Source organism: Theropithecus gelada, chromosome 4 (genome assembly GCF_003255815.1).
Source record: "Theropithecus gelada isolate Dixy chromosome 4, Tgel_1.0, whole genome shotgun sequence".
NCBI classification, from domain to species: domain Eukaryota; kingdom Metazoa; phylum Chordata; class Mammalia; order Primates; family Cercopithecidae; genus Theropithecus; species Theropithecus gelada.
In genome coordinates, this window is record NC_037671.1 from 28,531,314 (window position 1) to 28,547,360 (window position 16,047).

At 39.1% G+C, this 16,047-nt stretch overlaps 1 protein-coding gene across 3 annotated transcripts in view; it reads left to right on the top strand.

Moving 5' to 3' along the window:
• CARMIL1 (capping protein regulator and myosin 1 linker 1) overlaps nt 1-16,047 on the top strand; it is a 343,848-nt gene that overhangs the window by 233,092 nt on the left and 94,709 nt on the right. For all 3 annotated transcript variants that reach the window (XM_025381879.1, XM_025381880.1, XM_025381881.1), the window contains exons 21-23: nt 3,888-4,060; nt 5,600-5,668; nt 8,466-8,559. In XM_025381879.1, coding sequence (XP_025237664.1) covers nt 3,888-4,060; nt 5,600-5,668; nt 8,466-8,559 — 336 coding nt within the window. The remainder of the gene's footprint in view (nt 1-3,887; nt 4,061-5,599; nt 5,669-8,465; nt 8,560-16,047) is intronic.

Genomic DNA, 16,047 nt, shown 5'->3' on the forward strand with positions numbered 1-16,047 from the left:
AGGAGGGATGGACACTGGACACTTCCTCACTTGCCGTTGCCCCCACTTCTTTGGCGGGGCTCTGAGCTGGTGGGCAGGAGAAAATTCTGTTCTGTTTCCTCTTCATTGTGCATGTAATTTTCAACCTGTGGGCTAGAAAATGAATCTCATTATTATTTAATGAATTTAGCACTTCTCCTTACCCTCATTTGCTAATAAACCCCACATTTTGTTGCTCTTATGCTGGGTTATTGAAATTAGGGATATAATTAGAATGTAATTTAGACTTCTCAGAGTTTATGCTGTTTGCTTTACATATTTAATTTGACTTTGCATCACTCTGCTTTGTCTGAGTTTCTGATTTTCCAGTATTGGCCCAGTTTTAACAGATTACAGAAGCTAATATTATGTAATTATACTTAATATTCACCCCAAAATGTTTTTTTTTCTTAACACATACTTTAAGAAAATTTGTATTTTTATTAAAAGTATATAAATTTTATGTTTTGGTCATTACGTGAGGTTCTTCAAACCATCTATAATTCTGGAAGTCTGTTACTTAAAGATAATAGTTAAAATATACCTAAAACCATATTTGCAGATGATGAAGTTTGCTATATGAATGTGAATTTTGTCAAGTTAGAAGTGTGAATAGAGTGTTGCTCGTAATGCTGTACAATGAAAAGCTTTTTATGTTCCTGCCATTGAAAAGTAGATGGCTTTTTCAGAAAGCAGTTACCTTCTATTTTTTTCTACTTTTAAATCGGTAATATGCAAAACAATTTGAAATGATTAGGAGATGAGTCTTGTGATGATAAAAATTTTATCGATACTTGGTACAATTGGGATCATTTTTTGTTTTATTTATTTATGAGTTTTACCTATTAAAAAAGTAATCTCTTTGCTTTTTACATTCTGACCTGGTGTTTGTAGAGCTTGTTCTTTGACAAGCCTATGGAATACCTTATTCACCCAGTATTGTACATTATGTTCAGTTGAAAAACCTAGATGCTGGTGGATTCCAGTGTCACCTTCCTCTATAGACAGTGGTTTTCAGGCTGCTGCACCCAGAGTCATGGGACAGTAACATAGAGGGGCCAAAATGACAGGGAGTTTGTTCTGAAGTATTATACATATGAACCCATATTGTAACCAGCAGAACAGGATGTGTTTCTCCTGGGAGTGCCTGTAGCCAGGAGACAGATTCTCAAATTAAGCATGTTCAGCTATGAAAAAGAAATAGTAAGATTTCAAATAGTAATGTTACACGGAAGTACAATAAATCAAGAAGGGATGACCTTATAAATATGCATGCAGTTCAGGCTGTTCTGTTCACATTAATGACTATCTATTATTTTTAAGTATTAACTGGGGTGTATTAGAATTTGAATATAGTCCTGGAATTGATGCTTGATAGCTCAGAGAGTTGGCAGTTTTCCAATATTAAAGATTATTGAAATGATGAAAGATGTGATTACATCTTTTTGAAAGCATATTGTGTTTGTTTTTCTTTAAAACAGTAAGTTTCCTGAGCCTGAAGCATTTTTAGTTGTCATTTCTGCTTACCTGTATGTAGGATGTTAAGAAAATTGAAGAAACCAAGCTAAACCCACTTGAGTCTAAATGCATGCAGACTTTTTGGCCCAGGTTTTAATTGCCTTAGCACTTACCAGGCCATTTAACTTTTATAAATTTGATTCTGATTAATACAGCATTACCTTTTGATTTTACCATAAACGTATTAACTTTGAAAGCCATGGTAAATTTGGATGATAAGGACGATAATATTGTCTCTTGGTACCAACCACATGCATAAAATAATGCTTTGTTGATATCTGAGTCTTGAAACCATCAACACCCTCATTCTGTCTCCTGTAGCCCTTTGGTAGATGAACCTCTCACAGATGTTGCTTTGGAAGTCAGTGTTAAGTGGTTGAGTAGACATAGATAAACCCCAGGCTGTGTGTGGGGGCTGTCATGTAGACCACCCAGGCACACCTTGAGAGCTCCAATCCCCAGGCCATTGTGGAACTTGGTCATAGATTACTGCAGAAGCTGCTTCTATCACTACTTCCTGTAATGTTGGGACTGCTTATGCAATAACCATACAATTTGTTTAGTATGGCTAGGACAATATAGAGCACTCCACGCAACCCAGGAGACATCCAGATCTCCCAGGGAAGTCTGAGTTCTGACATTTAGAGCCACATTGGTTCAACCTGGTTAATCTGGAATTCTTACCCCACTTCAGTAAGTTATGGCTTAAATCAAGGAATGCAAACTCAAATGTCCACAGGGCTAGGAACGCAACATAAACTAGTAAAGTGAGCTGGGTGTAAGTAGGAAGCTCTATTAATTTATTATTATTATTATTTTGGTCAGATACCATGCAGGACAAACAAAACCTGCCTTTAGGCTGAGTGGCTTTCAATATCTGGTTTAAATGGACAATGAGTGGGCTGGTTTGGATTCACCATACAGCTTATGGTCAAATAAAAAGGTCACACAAGACCTGGTGTGGTGGTTCACGTCTTTAATCCTAGCACTTTGGGAGACTGAGGCTGGTGGATCACTTGAAGTCAGGAGTTTGAGACCAGCCTAGCCAACATGGTGAAACCCTGTCTCTACTAAAAATACAGAAACTAGCCAGGCATGGTGGTAGGTAGCTGGGAGGCTGAGGCAGGAGAATCTCTTGAACCCGGGAGGTGGAGGTTGCATTTAGCCGAGATTATGCCATTGCAGCACTCCAGCTTGGAGGACAGAGCAAGACCTTGTCTCAAAAAAAAAAAAAAAAAGCCACACACAAGTTTGACTTAAAAAAAGAATTGTAGATGTATCTTCTGATTGAAACTTAACAGTTGAAGTTAAGGCTGGGTGCGGTGGCTCATGCCTGTAATTCCAGCACTTTAGGAAGCCAAGCTGAGAGGATCACTTGAGCCTAGGAGTTTGAGACCAGCCTTGGAACATAGTGATACCCTGTCTCTACAAAAAAAATATTTTAAAATGAGCCAAACGTGGTGGCACGCACCTGTAGTTCCAGCTACTTGGGAGGCTGAGTGGGGAGGATGGCTTGACCCCAAGAAGTCAAGGCTGCAGTGAGTGGTGATTGTGCCACTGCACTCCAGCCTGTACATTCCTCACAAAGCGAGACTCTGTCTCAAAAAAAAGGTAAAATTAAAGGGTGATGATCAAAAAGATCTGCAATAAGCTAATAGGGAGATGTGGTATAAGGTTAGGAGCATGAAATCTGGAACCAGTACATCTGGGTTTGAATCCTAGTTCAGGTCCTTTTTAACAATGTAACCTTGGTTGAGTCACCTAACTTTTCTGTTTGTTGGTTTGGGAAACGGGATAGCAGTAGCATCTAAGTAATGAGTTAGTGGGAAGATTAAGTGAATTAATACACATGAAAAGCTTAAATGGTGGTTAAACATAGTAATTGTTCAATAATTGTCAGCTATTATTAATCCTGGCTGGCTTTTATCTTGCATTTGCCCTCTATTAGTATTTTAAGGTATCATTTCACCTTGTATAAAAATAAAATGGGTATAAAGGGTGATCATACTAAAGCTGAGAAATTTTTATGTTATGGTTTTTTTTTTTTTTTAATTTCATCCTATCCTCTGCTTAAAGCTGGCATTTGTCAGCCTACTTGTCTTTCCCTGGCTTCCCTTAAGAGAGAAGTGGTAGGTATTCAGCATTAAAACACAAGTTCTCCATCTTTGACTCCAGTGGTCCATTTTGTGCCAGAACCTTCAGTTTCTATCCATGGGTGTCTTTTAGGTAGCAGTTCTAAAATCAGACACGTGCAGTGGGTCCATCCCCTGTCACTCTCCACGAGATGTATTGTGGAGAGCGGATGCTGCTTTGATGAGACTGCTGAGTGCCGCATGTTGTTTGCTCCACAGCCTCTGCAGTCCTTGTCCCTGGCTGACTCGAAACTCAAGACTGAAGTCACCATCATCATCAATGCCCTGGGAAGCAACACCTCCCTTACCAAAGTGGACATTAGCGGGAACGGAATGGGGGACATGGGAGCGAAGATGCTGGCCAAAGCACTGCAGATCAACACTAAGCTCAGGTAGGGAGATCCTGCCCTCCCTGCTCATGAGGAAGGCTTGGAGCAGATTCTGAACAGCAAGCATTGCGGAGCCGCTGGGCCCAAGGGGACCTGAGCTTCCCATGAGGCCAGCTGAGAAGAGGTGACAATGTCAAGACTTCTGTCAGAATAATGAGGAGGGTGTTCCCAAATTTAGACATCGTGATTCTTTCGGTCTGTTGTCTTATAGTTCTATTGTAAAGGTAGAACCTGACTGAGAACTGCCACGATTTCCTATTTCACATCAGTGTTGATAGCTGACCAATGTGTGGGTAAAGGCAGTGAAAAGCTACGAGGGTTTTGTAGGCAGCTCTAAGTGAGCAGAGCCCATGCTTTGCTGTGAGCGCAAGGTCTTAACCCCCTTGCTCATCCCTGCCAATATAAAGACTTAGAAACAAGGGGCACGAAAGGTCTGCTGGTTCAAAACCAGACTCACACTGGGTGCTAGCTGTTCTCTTTAGCAGTTTTATTCCATGTTTCCTAAGTGTGGCTTTTCTCAAGGACTAGATCCACTGTTAACTCGTTGCCATCCATCATTCAGAGAGATTGGAGTTGCTATCTAGGTCAACAGTCTGGTGAATGAAGAGTTAATTCACATTGCTCCTCAAGGGCTCTTTTATGAAGTTTTTCTATTCTCTGGCATAAAAGTCTGAGTTTTCTGTCTAAACTGAAGCCAAAAGCCAAAATCTGCAGCAGTTTCTTTGAAGGTCAGTATGTGTGTAAAGAAGGTCATCGAGATTAGGAAGGGAAGGCAGTGAAAGTTGTGAGGCTGGGATCATCCAGACAAATAAATCTATTTTATGTGTCAGGGTGAACTGACAAATCCTAAATATCTCTGAAGTATACACATTCTGAAGGTAAAGTAGTATTTTTCTCTCCAAATACATTTTGTGTTTAAAAAGCAAACAAAACTATAAGCAAACTATAAACAGGTAACATCAGTAACATTACCTGTTTATAGTAACTGATGTTTTGCCAGCAGAGTGAGGAAATTCCTAGGATTACTAATTAAGCCATGTCAGGGAAGTAATGAAAACACAAGGAACTATGACAGATTCTCTCTAGTGTTTTAGAAACACTAGTGTTTTACTGTTTACGGGGGAAAATCTCAGTAGCTGAAATTCTTTATATTGGGCATGGAACTGGTTAGCATCTTTTGTAAAAGCTTCCACCTCAGACATAAATATGAGAATATTATTGGGAGAATATCAGAGAAATATTGGAATTTAGAGTTTTCTGTCTAGTGAAAGTTAGATAACATAATAGTAAGTTAATATATGTGCTATTGCTTTTAAGTACAGTTTTTCCACACTGCTTGCATGGTAAATGTGTTACGAATATAATATTGGGGGAAATGCTTATCCTTGTTTTGTTAGAAATGAAGATGAACATTATTCCTTGCTCATATACTGTGGCTGTACTGAAATATCTAGACAGTGCTGTCTATAAGAGGTTTATATTCAATGTGAGAATCATTTTCTCTAAGTGTCTGATCATTTATGTGATTTGGTTTTCAAACAGGACTGTAATATGGGACAAGAACAACATCACTGCACAAGGCTTTCAGGATATAGCTGTTGCTATGGAAAAGTAAGTTTGAATTAGGATTTCTTTCTAGGAAAATAAAAAAACAAAACCAATGGTATATGTATTATCTGTGGGGTAACAGAAGCAACTGTTTATTGGGCATCAGAAGATCTGGGTCTGAATTTAGTCTACAGCTAACCAGCTATGGGATCTTGGAAGACATTGAATTTTCCCTGGTGGGAGTTTCCTTATGTATGAAATGAGGGCACAGATGCCTGTTCTGCTAAAAACACCACACTGTCGTGAAAATTAAACAAGGGGCTGTGTGACACTTGCCTTGTTTCCTTTCCCCTTTGTGGTTTCACAATCTGTACTGGGTCTTGTTCTTTTGCCTATTGTGACACCTTTGAATTCACTGGTGAGAAGAAAGCTGAGGTCCAGAAAATAAAGATGAAGTTGATAAATGGTAAGCCCAGGGCTAAGTTGTGTCATTACTGTGAAAGACTTTCTTCATTACTTCAGTAACTAAAGCCTGCAGTTATTATTTATTGTTGAATTTACATTCCCAGTAAACTAAATGAGAAAATAATACTAGACCTAGTTGAAAGTAAAACTAGGAATGTGGTTCTTTCTGGGCTTTTCAGTCCTCATATTGTATTATAAAGGCAGAAGTGAACAAAGCAGATTTATACCATTAAAAATGAGAGGCTATAAAATATGGGTGAAAAATAAGGGGCTGATAGCATAGAAGCCGTTTCCCTGGGAAAGGGGAGGAAATGCTCATTATTTTGTGTTTTTTCAGATTCCTTGTATATATGAGGCCTCCCAGGAGGGCCTCTCATGCCTGACATGGTATTGTGGTACAACCCTAGACTAGGAATCAGGAGTCCTTCATTCAGTCTTCAGTTCTGTCACCCACAAGCCTATGATCTTGATCAAGTCATTTAATCTCTCTGATTATTTTTTTTTTCATGAAGTGAGAGGATTAGGATAAATGATCTCCAAGTCCCTTCCATTTCTAAATCCTGTGGCTCTACTTTAGCCAGGAGTTCAAAGTTACTGCCACTACAAAATCACAGAGACTCATCTCTCAGCGCCTTCTCTGTACTGACCCCAGGCCATCACTAAATAGGGGTTAAGCAGCTTAGACCATCAGTTTAGCATTGCCACTGCATGATTGTAGACCCCCCTATGGTTACTCCTGTTGCACCACAAAACCCCAAATGGAAACATTTATTTACACTGCATCTGGATGCTGACAGCACAGTTGCCACCCTGATGTTGTAGACTGCCAGCTCAGGCTGGTGTTTGGAAGAAGCCAGGAGCATGGACAACCAATACTCAACATTTCCAGATAGACTGTCAGACTCCCTTGATCACAGTCGATTACGTATGCTCTGCTCCAAGATGCCAATGCTTCAAAATCACATTTGGTTTAAATAAACTATGCTGGTCTGTAACATGATAAAAATTGGATGAGGGAAAGAAGACTTGTGAAGGCCATAAAAAAGACATATTGTCTCTTAGTTTCATTTGGCTGGATTTTCTGAAGGCAAACAAAAACAATTTTGCTAAAACAAAGCTAAGTTAAAAATCAGAGCTATAGAAATTGCAACTTTCTGTTTGTCTGATTATTTTACATGAAGCTACCTTATAAGTTGGACTGGGTGATTTTTTTTTTTTTTCAGTAGTCCATCTAGACTGCTACTATTAAGTTGATGGTTTTATTATTTATTCTTTATTAGTACCTTATTTTAGGAGTTAGTTGCTAATTTATTCTTCCAATAGATGTCATCTAAATATGCCCCAGAAGCACACTGTGAGTGCTGCTGATAGTTTAGAGTCCTAAAACAAGGCAGCTGACTGTGCAATTTTAATGTCCCAGTTGCTACCAAGTAGCCCAAGGTGAAGTTGATCTCTTCCTGAACACCGTGTTGTAGAAATGGACAGATGCATTTTGGGGTGGAGGACAGAAGTCATCTCTAATACTGGAGTTTGTGGTAGGTGAGCAGGTGTTAATGGTCATTTCAGCACATAGCAGTTTGCAGCAGAGTCGGGATCAAAGGCCAGGGACCAGATTCAGAGTTCTGTGTGTTTTCCTCACACAAAAATGGCTCACTCCTGCATGTTTGTGTTTAATAGGCCTGCCAGTAGCAATGGGATAATATACAGCAATCAACAGTTGCTTCATTTGTTTTCTAGAGCCTGGTGGACAGCAGCTCTTGAACTCCAGCTGAAAGGACCTGCAGAGGTCAGAGTGTTTAGCCAGGCAGCAGACCCTTTCCTAGCAGCTTTAAAAGAGACAATCCTATGTGTGCTGAACCTCATCATTTAATGGAGCCCAGAAACTTAACAGACTGTTTTGTGGGCGCTGATGGCTTGCTTTGCAAGCAAATGTTTTGTTTTTATTTCTGTTTTTCCTTCTACCAGTTTGGGGCTGGTTGTCACACATAATCACTGTGGGGACCCAGGTACAGTCAGGTCTATTGGTTACTAAAACCCATGTAGCAAGTTGATGTTGGACTTTCCCTAGGCTTGCCCTCTGTTCATCTTTTCAATCCTAGTGTGAAAATTCTGTCCTTGATGGAATCCAAAACTAAAAGCAAAACAACAAAACTGCATTCCTCAAAGTTGTGTCAGTTTTGTAGGTAGTGTGAATTAATGTGGTTGCCTGTGGTATTGGACCTGTGGTTATTACAAAGGATAATCTGCAATCTAGTGGTCTAAATGGTCTGGTGGTTTGGAATTTTCTAAGCTACTCTTACAGCTATCCTTTTGGATTTTTTTTTTTTAAATGAGTACTAATTAAGGTAATAGGAAGTTATTTTTAAATAAGTATATTACTTTCTCCTTTTTCTAGGAACTACACGTTAAGATTTATGCCAATTCCTATGTATGATGCTTCTCAAGCCCTAAAAACAAACCCTGAAAAAACAGAAGAGGCTCTGCAAAAGGTATTAAATAATCAGTAGCTTAATTATAAGCAATTCACATTTAAATTGTGGTTATGTTCCTGAAGGTATTAACAATACTTTGTTATTTTACAAAGTTTATTTTATTTTATTTTATTTTTTTCACATTGTCTTGCGTTCTTGTGACCACAGCTGGGGTAATGCACGACTGGGGGAGGAGTAAACTAAGGAACACTAAAGCTTGTCATGCAATTTAAGTGGAATAAATTAACATTCTTACAACATCAACATGCCGGAGCTGAAGTATAGTTAAAGTATAGTTAACTTCCTGATTGGCTGTCGGAGAAGTGTGTGGAACTGAATATCAGTTTGCACAGCTTCCCTCCTCTTCATCCTCAACAGATGGATCCTTCTCTTCTGTCTTCATCAAGAAATTTAGTGTATTCCTGAGCTCTCACTTTACCATCCTCATCTATAAATGTATATAAATCCACACCCATTCCTGCCTCTGTACTGGCAAACTCAGAGGTACCTTCCACTTCAAAGCCTAGCCATTCCGTGGTGCATTTGACTCCCTTATTCTGCCCTGTGCTAGAAACCTCTGAATCATTCCCTTGCTCTCCCATATCTTCATCCTTCTCTTTCTATGGCCACCTTTCTCTGCATTTTAGATGTGCTCAAATATTTCCCATCTGAAGAAGCCTGCTCCACTCACACTGTGATATTATTTGAGGAATCTTTGAACTTTTCCTCCCGCTTTGTTCTTTCTCCTTGGTGATGTCATCCAAAAGACCACCAAGATGGCTAAATTTTAGAAAGGATAGCTTCATTAATGATGATTTGCAAACTAAGAAGAGACAGCCTCTAGTGTGCGCTGAATGTGCTCCTCTCTTCAAAGAAGGGAAGGGCAGTTTGAGTTTTATGCCTCACAAGGCCTGCATCATACAGTCGAATTGTACATATTCAGCAGGCTTGGGTAGAAGCTACACATATTTATGAGGGGAGCAGAGTGCATGTGCAATGGGTAAACATATGTAACATACATCTCATATTCACTTTGGGGTGAGGTTTTAGCATTAAAATGAGGGTGAATTTGGTTCTTTATGTTAGAACTATAGTACACGAAGACAGTTTGTGTGCAGCCTCTGTACACTGGCTGAAACTAGTTTCAGGTCTGCAGTTACTTATCAAAAAAGAATGTAAGGCTAGCCCTCTGTCCAGTCAGAGTCGTAGTTGTCTGGGTTGTAAATCAGAATAGAAGGGATCTGATAGTTCCTGTTGTTAGGGTGTTTAGAGCTATAGAAATTTAGAAATTTGCCTTGCCAGCTGGCCCTGAACCCTTACCTTAGGTAACTTTGTTTCCTTAACCTTAGGGTCCATCTTAGTTGATGAAGGAGTTGCTCAGATCACAGTGTTACCACCTTCCATCTAGTCTTCCAGGGTTGACTTTCCTCTCTCATTTCTTCCTTAGCTTATCAATCAGCAAGTCTACCATCATGTAGCATAAATCCCTTCATTAGCTTTTCTTCCCTCTGTTCCCATTATGGATACCTTCCTTCAAGTCTCATCATTTCTTACCAGGATTATTGCCACATTTACCTCCTCTTGTCAGCTTTACATGTTGCAATAAAAAAAATAGCCATCCTATTTCATGGTAAATCTGAGCAGACTAAAATCTTCACTCTATCCCTTCCTAGTAGCTTTCAGGATAAATAAAGCCGGGTCTCCGTAACACAGCAGGAAATTCTGTTCAGAATCTACCTCCTATACACTTCCTACTTCATCTTTGGCCAACTCTTTTGTTTTGACCTGTGTCGAGGAACTCATTAAAAATGCAAATTATTATTATTATTATTATTATTATTTTATTATTCTTTAAGTTCTAGGGTACATGTGCACAGCGTGCAGGTTTGTTACATTTGTATACATGTGCCATGTTGGTGTGTTGCACCCATTAACTTGTCATTTACATTAGGTATATCTTCTAATGCCATCCCTCCCCCTTTCCCCCTCCCCATAATAGGCCCCGGAGTGTGATGTTCCCCTTCCTGTGTCCAAGTGATCTCACTGTTCAGTTCCCACCTATGAGTGAGAACATGCAGTGTTTGGTTTTCTGTTCTTGCGATAGTTTGCTGAGAATGATGGTTTCCAGCTGCATCCATGTCCCTGCAAAGGACACGAACTCATCCTTTTTTATGGCTGCATAGTATTCCATGGTGTATATGTGCCACATTTTCTTAATCCAGTCTGTCACTCATGTACATTTGGGTTGATTCCAAGTCCTTGCTATTGTGAATAGTGCTGCAATAAACATATGTGTGCATGTGTCTTTATAGCAGCACAATTTATAATCCTTTGGGTATATCCCCAGTAATGGGATGGCTGGGTCAAATGGTATTTCTAGTTGTAGATCCTTGAGGAATCACCACACTGTTTTCCACAATGGTTGAATTAGTTTACAGTCCCACTAACAGTGTAAAAGTGTTCCTATTTCTCCACATCCTCTCCAGCACCTGTTGTTTCCTGACTTTTTAATGATTGCCATTCTAACTGGTGTGAGATGGTATCTCATTGTGGTTTTGATTTGCATTTCTCTGACGGTGAGTGATGATGAGCATTTTTTCATGTGTCTGTTGGCTATATGAATGTCTTCTTTTGAGAAGTATCTGTTCATATCCTTTGCCCACTTTTTGATGGGGTTGTTTGTTTTTTTCTTGTAAAGTTGTTTGAGTTCTTTGTAGGTTCTGGATATTAGCCCTTTGTCAGATGAGTAGATTGCAAAAATTTTCTCCCATTCTGTAGGTTGCCTGTTCACTTAATGGTAGTTTCTTTTGCTGTGCAGAAGCTCTTTAGTTGAATTAGATCCCATTTGTCAATTTTGGCTTTTGTTGCCATTGCTTTTGGTGTTTTAGACATGAAGTCCTTGCCCATGCCTATGTCCTGAATGATATTATCTAGGTTTTCTTGTAGGGTTTTTATGGTTTTAGGTCTAACATTTAAGTCTCTAATCCATCTTGAATTAATTTTCGTATAAGGAGGAAGGAAAGGATCCAGTTTCAGCTTTCTACTTATGGCTAGCCAATTTCCCCAGCACCATTTATTAAATAGGGAATCCTTTCCCCATTTCTTGTTTTTGTCAGGTTTGTCAAAGATCAGATGGCTTTAGATGTGTGGTATTATTTCTGAGGGCTCTATTCTGTTCCATTGGTCTATATCTCTGTTTTGGTACCAGTACCATGCTGTTTTGGTTACTGTAGCCTTGTAGTATAGTTTGAAGTCAGGTAGTGTGATGCCTCCAGCTTTGTTCTTTTGACTTAGGATTGTCTTGGCAATGCGGGCTCTTTTTTGGTTCCATATGAACTTTAAAGCAGTTTTTTCCAATTCTGTGAAGAAAGTCATTGGTAGCTTAACAGGAATGGCATTGAATCTATAAATTACCTTGGGCAGTATGGCCATTTTCACGATATTGATTCTTCCTATGCATGAGCATGGTATGTTCTTCCATTTGTTTGTGTCCTCTTTTATTTCACTGAGCAGTGGTTTGTAGTTCTCCTTGAAGAGGTCCTTTACATCCCTTGTAAGTTGGATTCCTAGGTATTTTATTCTCTTTGAAGCTATTGTGAATGGGAGTTCATTCATGATTTGGCTCTCTGTTTGTCTGTTACTGTTGTATAAGAATGCTTGTGATTTTTGCACATTGATTTTGTATCCTGAGACTTTGCTGAAGTTGCTTATCAGCTTAAGGAGATTTTGGGCTGAGACGATGGGGTTTCTAAGAATACAATCATGTCATCTGCAAACAGGGACAGTTTGACTTCTTCTTTTCCTAACTGAATACCCTTTATTTCTTTCTCTTGCCTGATTGCCCTAGCCAGAACTTCCAACACTATGTTGAATAGGAGTGGTGAGAGAGTGCATCCCTGTCTTGTGCCAGTTTTCAAAGGGAATGCTTCCAGTTTTTGCCCATTCAGTATGATATTGGCTGTGGGTTTGCCATAAATAGCTCTTATTATTTTGAGATAAGTTCCATCAATACCAAATTTATTGAGAGTTTTTAGCATGAAGGGCTGTTGAATTTTGTCAAAGAAAAAAGCAAATTATTAAGCCTCAGAAACTGGGGTAGGACTTCGCATTTGTGTTTTCACAAGCTTTCCTGGTGTTTGTAAAGTTTGAGAATCCCTGCTATGTTCCAGACATCCTTTTTCTTTCCTGACTACCATGCAGGTCTGTTGAGATTGAAATAAGTGTCAGCTCAACTAGGAAGACTTCTCAGAGGCCCTTTCCTTCCCTAGGTGTATGGTCTTTGGATTTCCTGTGCTCCTCTCTGTCATTGGCCTTGCAACATTGATTTAAGTTACCTGGCTCCATGTTTTTTTCTCCTAATGGTCTATGAGTTATTTGAAGGCAGAGCTTATGTATTTTTTCATCTTGTTTATTCTCACAGCTAGCACAGTGCCTGGTGTGTATGGTTGGATATTTCATTGATTGATTGATTGGTTGACAGGGTCTCACTGTGTTGCCCAAGCTGGAGTGCAGTGGTGCAGTCATGGCTCACTGCAGCCTCAACTACCTGTGCTCATGTGATCCTCCCATCTCAACCAGGACTACAAGCATATGCTACTATGCCCAGCTAATTTTTCAAATTTTTTATAGAGATGAGGTTTTGCTATGTTGCCCAAGCTGGTTTCAAACTCCCGCACTCAAGCAATCCTCCCGCGTTGGCCTCCCAAAGTGTTGGGATTATAGGCGTGAGCCACTGTGCCTGGTCACTTGAATACTTTTTAGGCATATGTTGAATAGAAGACAATATGATTGGAGATGGGAGAGGGAAAAGCTGTAGTATGGCAAAATAAATCAAGATTTGAATTTAGAATATCTGACTTAAAATTAAACTCTTCCTATAACCTTCAATAAGTCACTCAATTTTTCTGAACTTTATTTTTTTTCAACTATATAGATAGGAAAAATAAAACTATGTAATAACGGTTTAGCTGACAATATATAATTCTTACTGGGTGTCTGGCACTGTTTTAAATGTTTTACATACATTAATACATGTATTCCTTAAAAAACGATGCAGTAGGTTCTATTATTACAGATACAGAAAACAAAGAGCAGGAAGATTAATTTGCCTAAGGTGACCATGAGGATCCAGTGACACAGTATATGTGAAAAGGAGTTTGTGAAAAGCTACATAAAAATATTAGATATCTTTATAATTTCCAATAGGATACTAATCAGCTTTGAAAAAATGACATATTCTAGAGAAACTAGATTTCTGGTTTCAGATTTGAACTCTGAAGAGCTTGGAAGTTATCACTCCCATCCTCAAAACAGCAAAAAAGCCTGAACAAACAGAAAATCAATGACTTTCCTTAGATCTGTCAAAGAACTTAAGCCACAAGGAAAACTATCACCCTGAAAACTGGGGACTGGAAAGAGAGGTGCAGACAATCACAGTGAATCCTAGCCAAGATAGCCAGGAGCAGAAGCTAGTAGAATAATAACTTATAGGAGCATGTAAACAGTAAGTGATGAATTGCCAGAGTCTTAGCATAGACTAGCTTGAGAGCTAAAAACTCCTAGGGGTCCAGTTTTAGGGAACCCCCACCCTTTCATGATTTTACTTCCTCGAGTCCCATCAGGCTATCGCAGTCAAGATTGGAGAGAAATTTCCTTTTTTTTTTCTGGCAGGGGGAAGAGGAAAATAACTATTTTGAAATATACTCAGAGCATTTTGTTCTAAATAACAAAGGTCTACCAGCCAAAGAAACCACTTTAGTAGGATCTTACCTGAACAGGGGAAAGATAATTAAACAACCCTCCCTCTCTAGCCTTTCTGTCTCACATAAGGGATAGGGTTAAAAAGAATAAGAAATATTTCTGAAAGCCATAGCCCAGGGACCAGGATTACTTAAAAACAAACAAACAAACAAATAAAAACTAATCATAGGATTATAGAATACTTCCCCTTCCTAACACCTTATCACCACATCAAATAAAGTAACAGTGGATTACAACTGAGCAAACTGCAAGACACAGATTGTAATTAAGAAAGAATTTCTAGGGAAACCCCAAAATAACGGGATACAAAAGCAAAAACACTAGAGGAAATCAAAGCCTCTGGCACATACAGCTACAACAAATACTAAACAGAGCCCAGCTCTTAGCCAGTTAATATATAAAACCTCACACTAAAAGGCTGATTACCTCAGTTTGTATTACCAGATATATCATTTTCAGCTTTCAGCCAAAAATTACAAAGCATGTTAAAAAGCAACAAGCACAGTGTGAAAGAGACAAAACAAGCATCAGAACGAGACTTATGTATGATACTAGTTTTGGAATTATCAGATCCTTTAAATAACCATGATTAACTTGTTAAGGGCTTTAGTGGAAAAAGCAGACAGCATATAAAAACAGATGGGTAATGTAAGCAGGAGATAAAAGCTCTTAAGAAAAAAAAAATTAAAAGGAAATACTAGTGATAAAAAACCTGTAACAAAAATGAAGAATGCCTTTGATGAGGTGGTTATTGGTAGACTGGACATGGCTGAGGGAAGAATAATTGAGCTCTAAGATTCTTCAGTAGAAACTTCCCAAACTGAATTGCAAAAAGAAAAGAAAAGAACAGACTATCCCAGCACTGTGGGATAATTATAGAAGATGAAACTTGCAGCTAATGGGAATACCAGAAGGAAAGTAAAGAGAGAAAGGAACAGAAGAAATATCTGAAGTAATAATGGCTGATAATTTTCTGAAATTCACAACAGACACTAAACCACAAATCCAGAAAGCTCAGAGACTACCAAGCAGGATAAATACCAAAAAAGCACACATAGGTATAGCAAATTCAAAATGTGGATAACCAACGACAAAGAGACAATCTTTAGAGAATGTAGACTAAAAAAAAAACCTGTGTATTGAGAAACCAGGATAAGAATTACTCTTTTTGTCAGAAACCATGTAAGTAAGAAGAAAGTGGAGTGAAATATTTAAAGTGTTGATGCAAAAAACCCCCAGCAGCCTAGAATTCTGTATCTAGGAAAATTATCCTTCAAAAGTAATGGAGAAATAAAGACTTTCTAGGATAAACAAAAACTGAGGAAATACAGCACTAGTAGATCTGTCTTGCAAGAAATGTTAAAAATTCTTCATGGAGAAGGAAAATGGTATAGATTAGAAATTGGATATGCATAAAGAAAGGAAGAGCATCGGCCGGGCGCGGTGGCTCAAGCCTGTAATCCCAGCACTTTGGGAGGCCGAGACGGGCGGATCACGAGGTCAGGAGTTCGAGACCATCCTGGCTAACACGGTGAAACCCCGTCTCTACTAAAAAAATACGAAAAACTAGCCGGGCGAGGTGGCGGGCGCCTGTAGTCCCGGCTACTCGGGAGGCTGAGGCAGGAGAATGGCGTAAAAACCCGGGAGGCGGAGCTTGCAGTGAGCTGAGATCCGGCCACTGCACTCCAGCCTGGGCGACACAGCGAGACTCTGTCTCAAAAAAAAAAAAAAAAAAAAAAAAAAAAA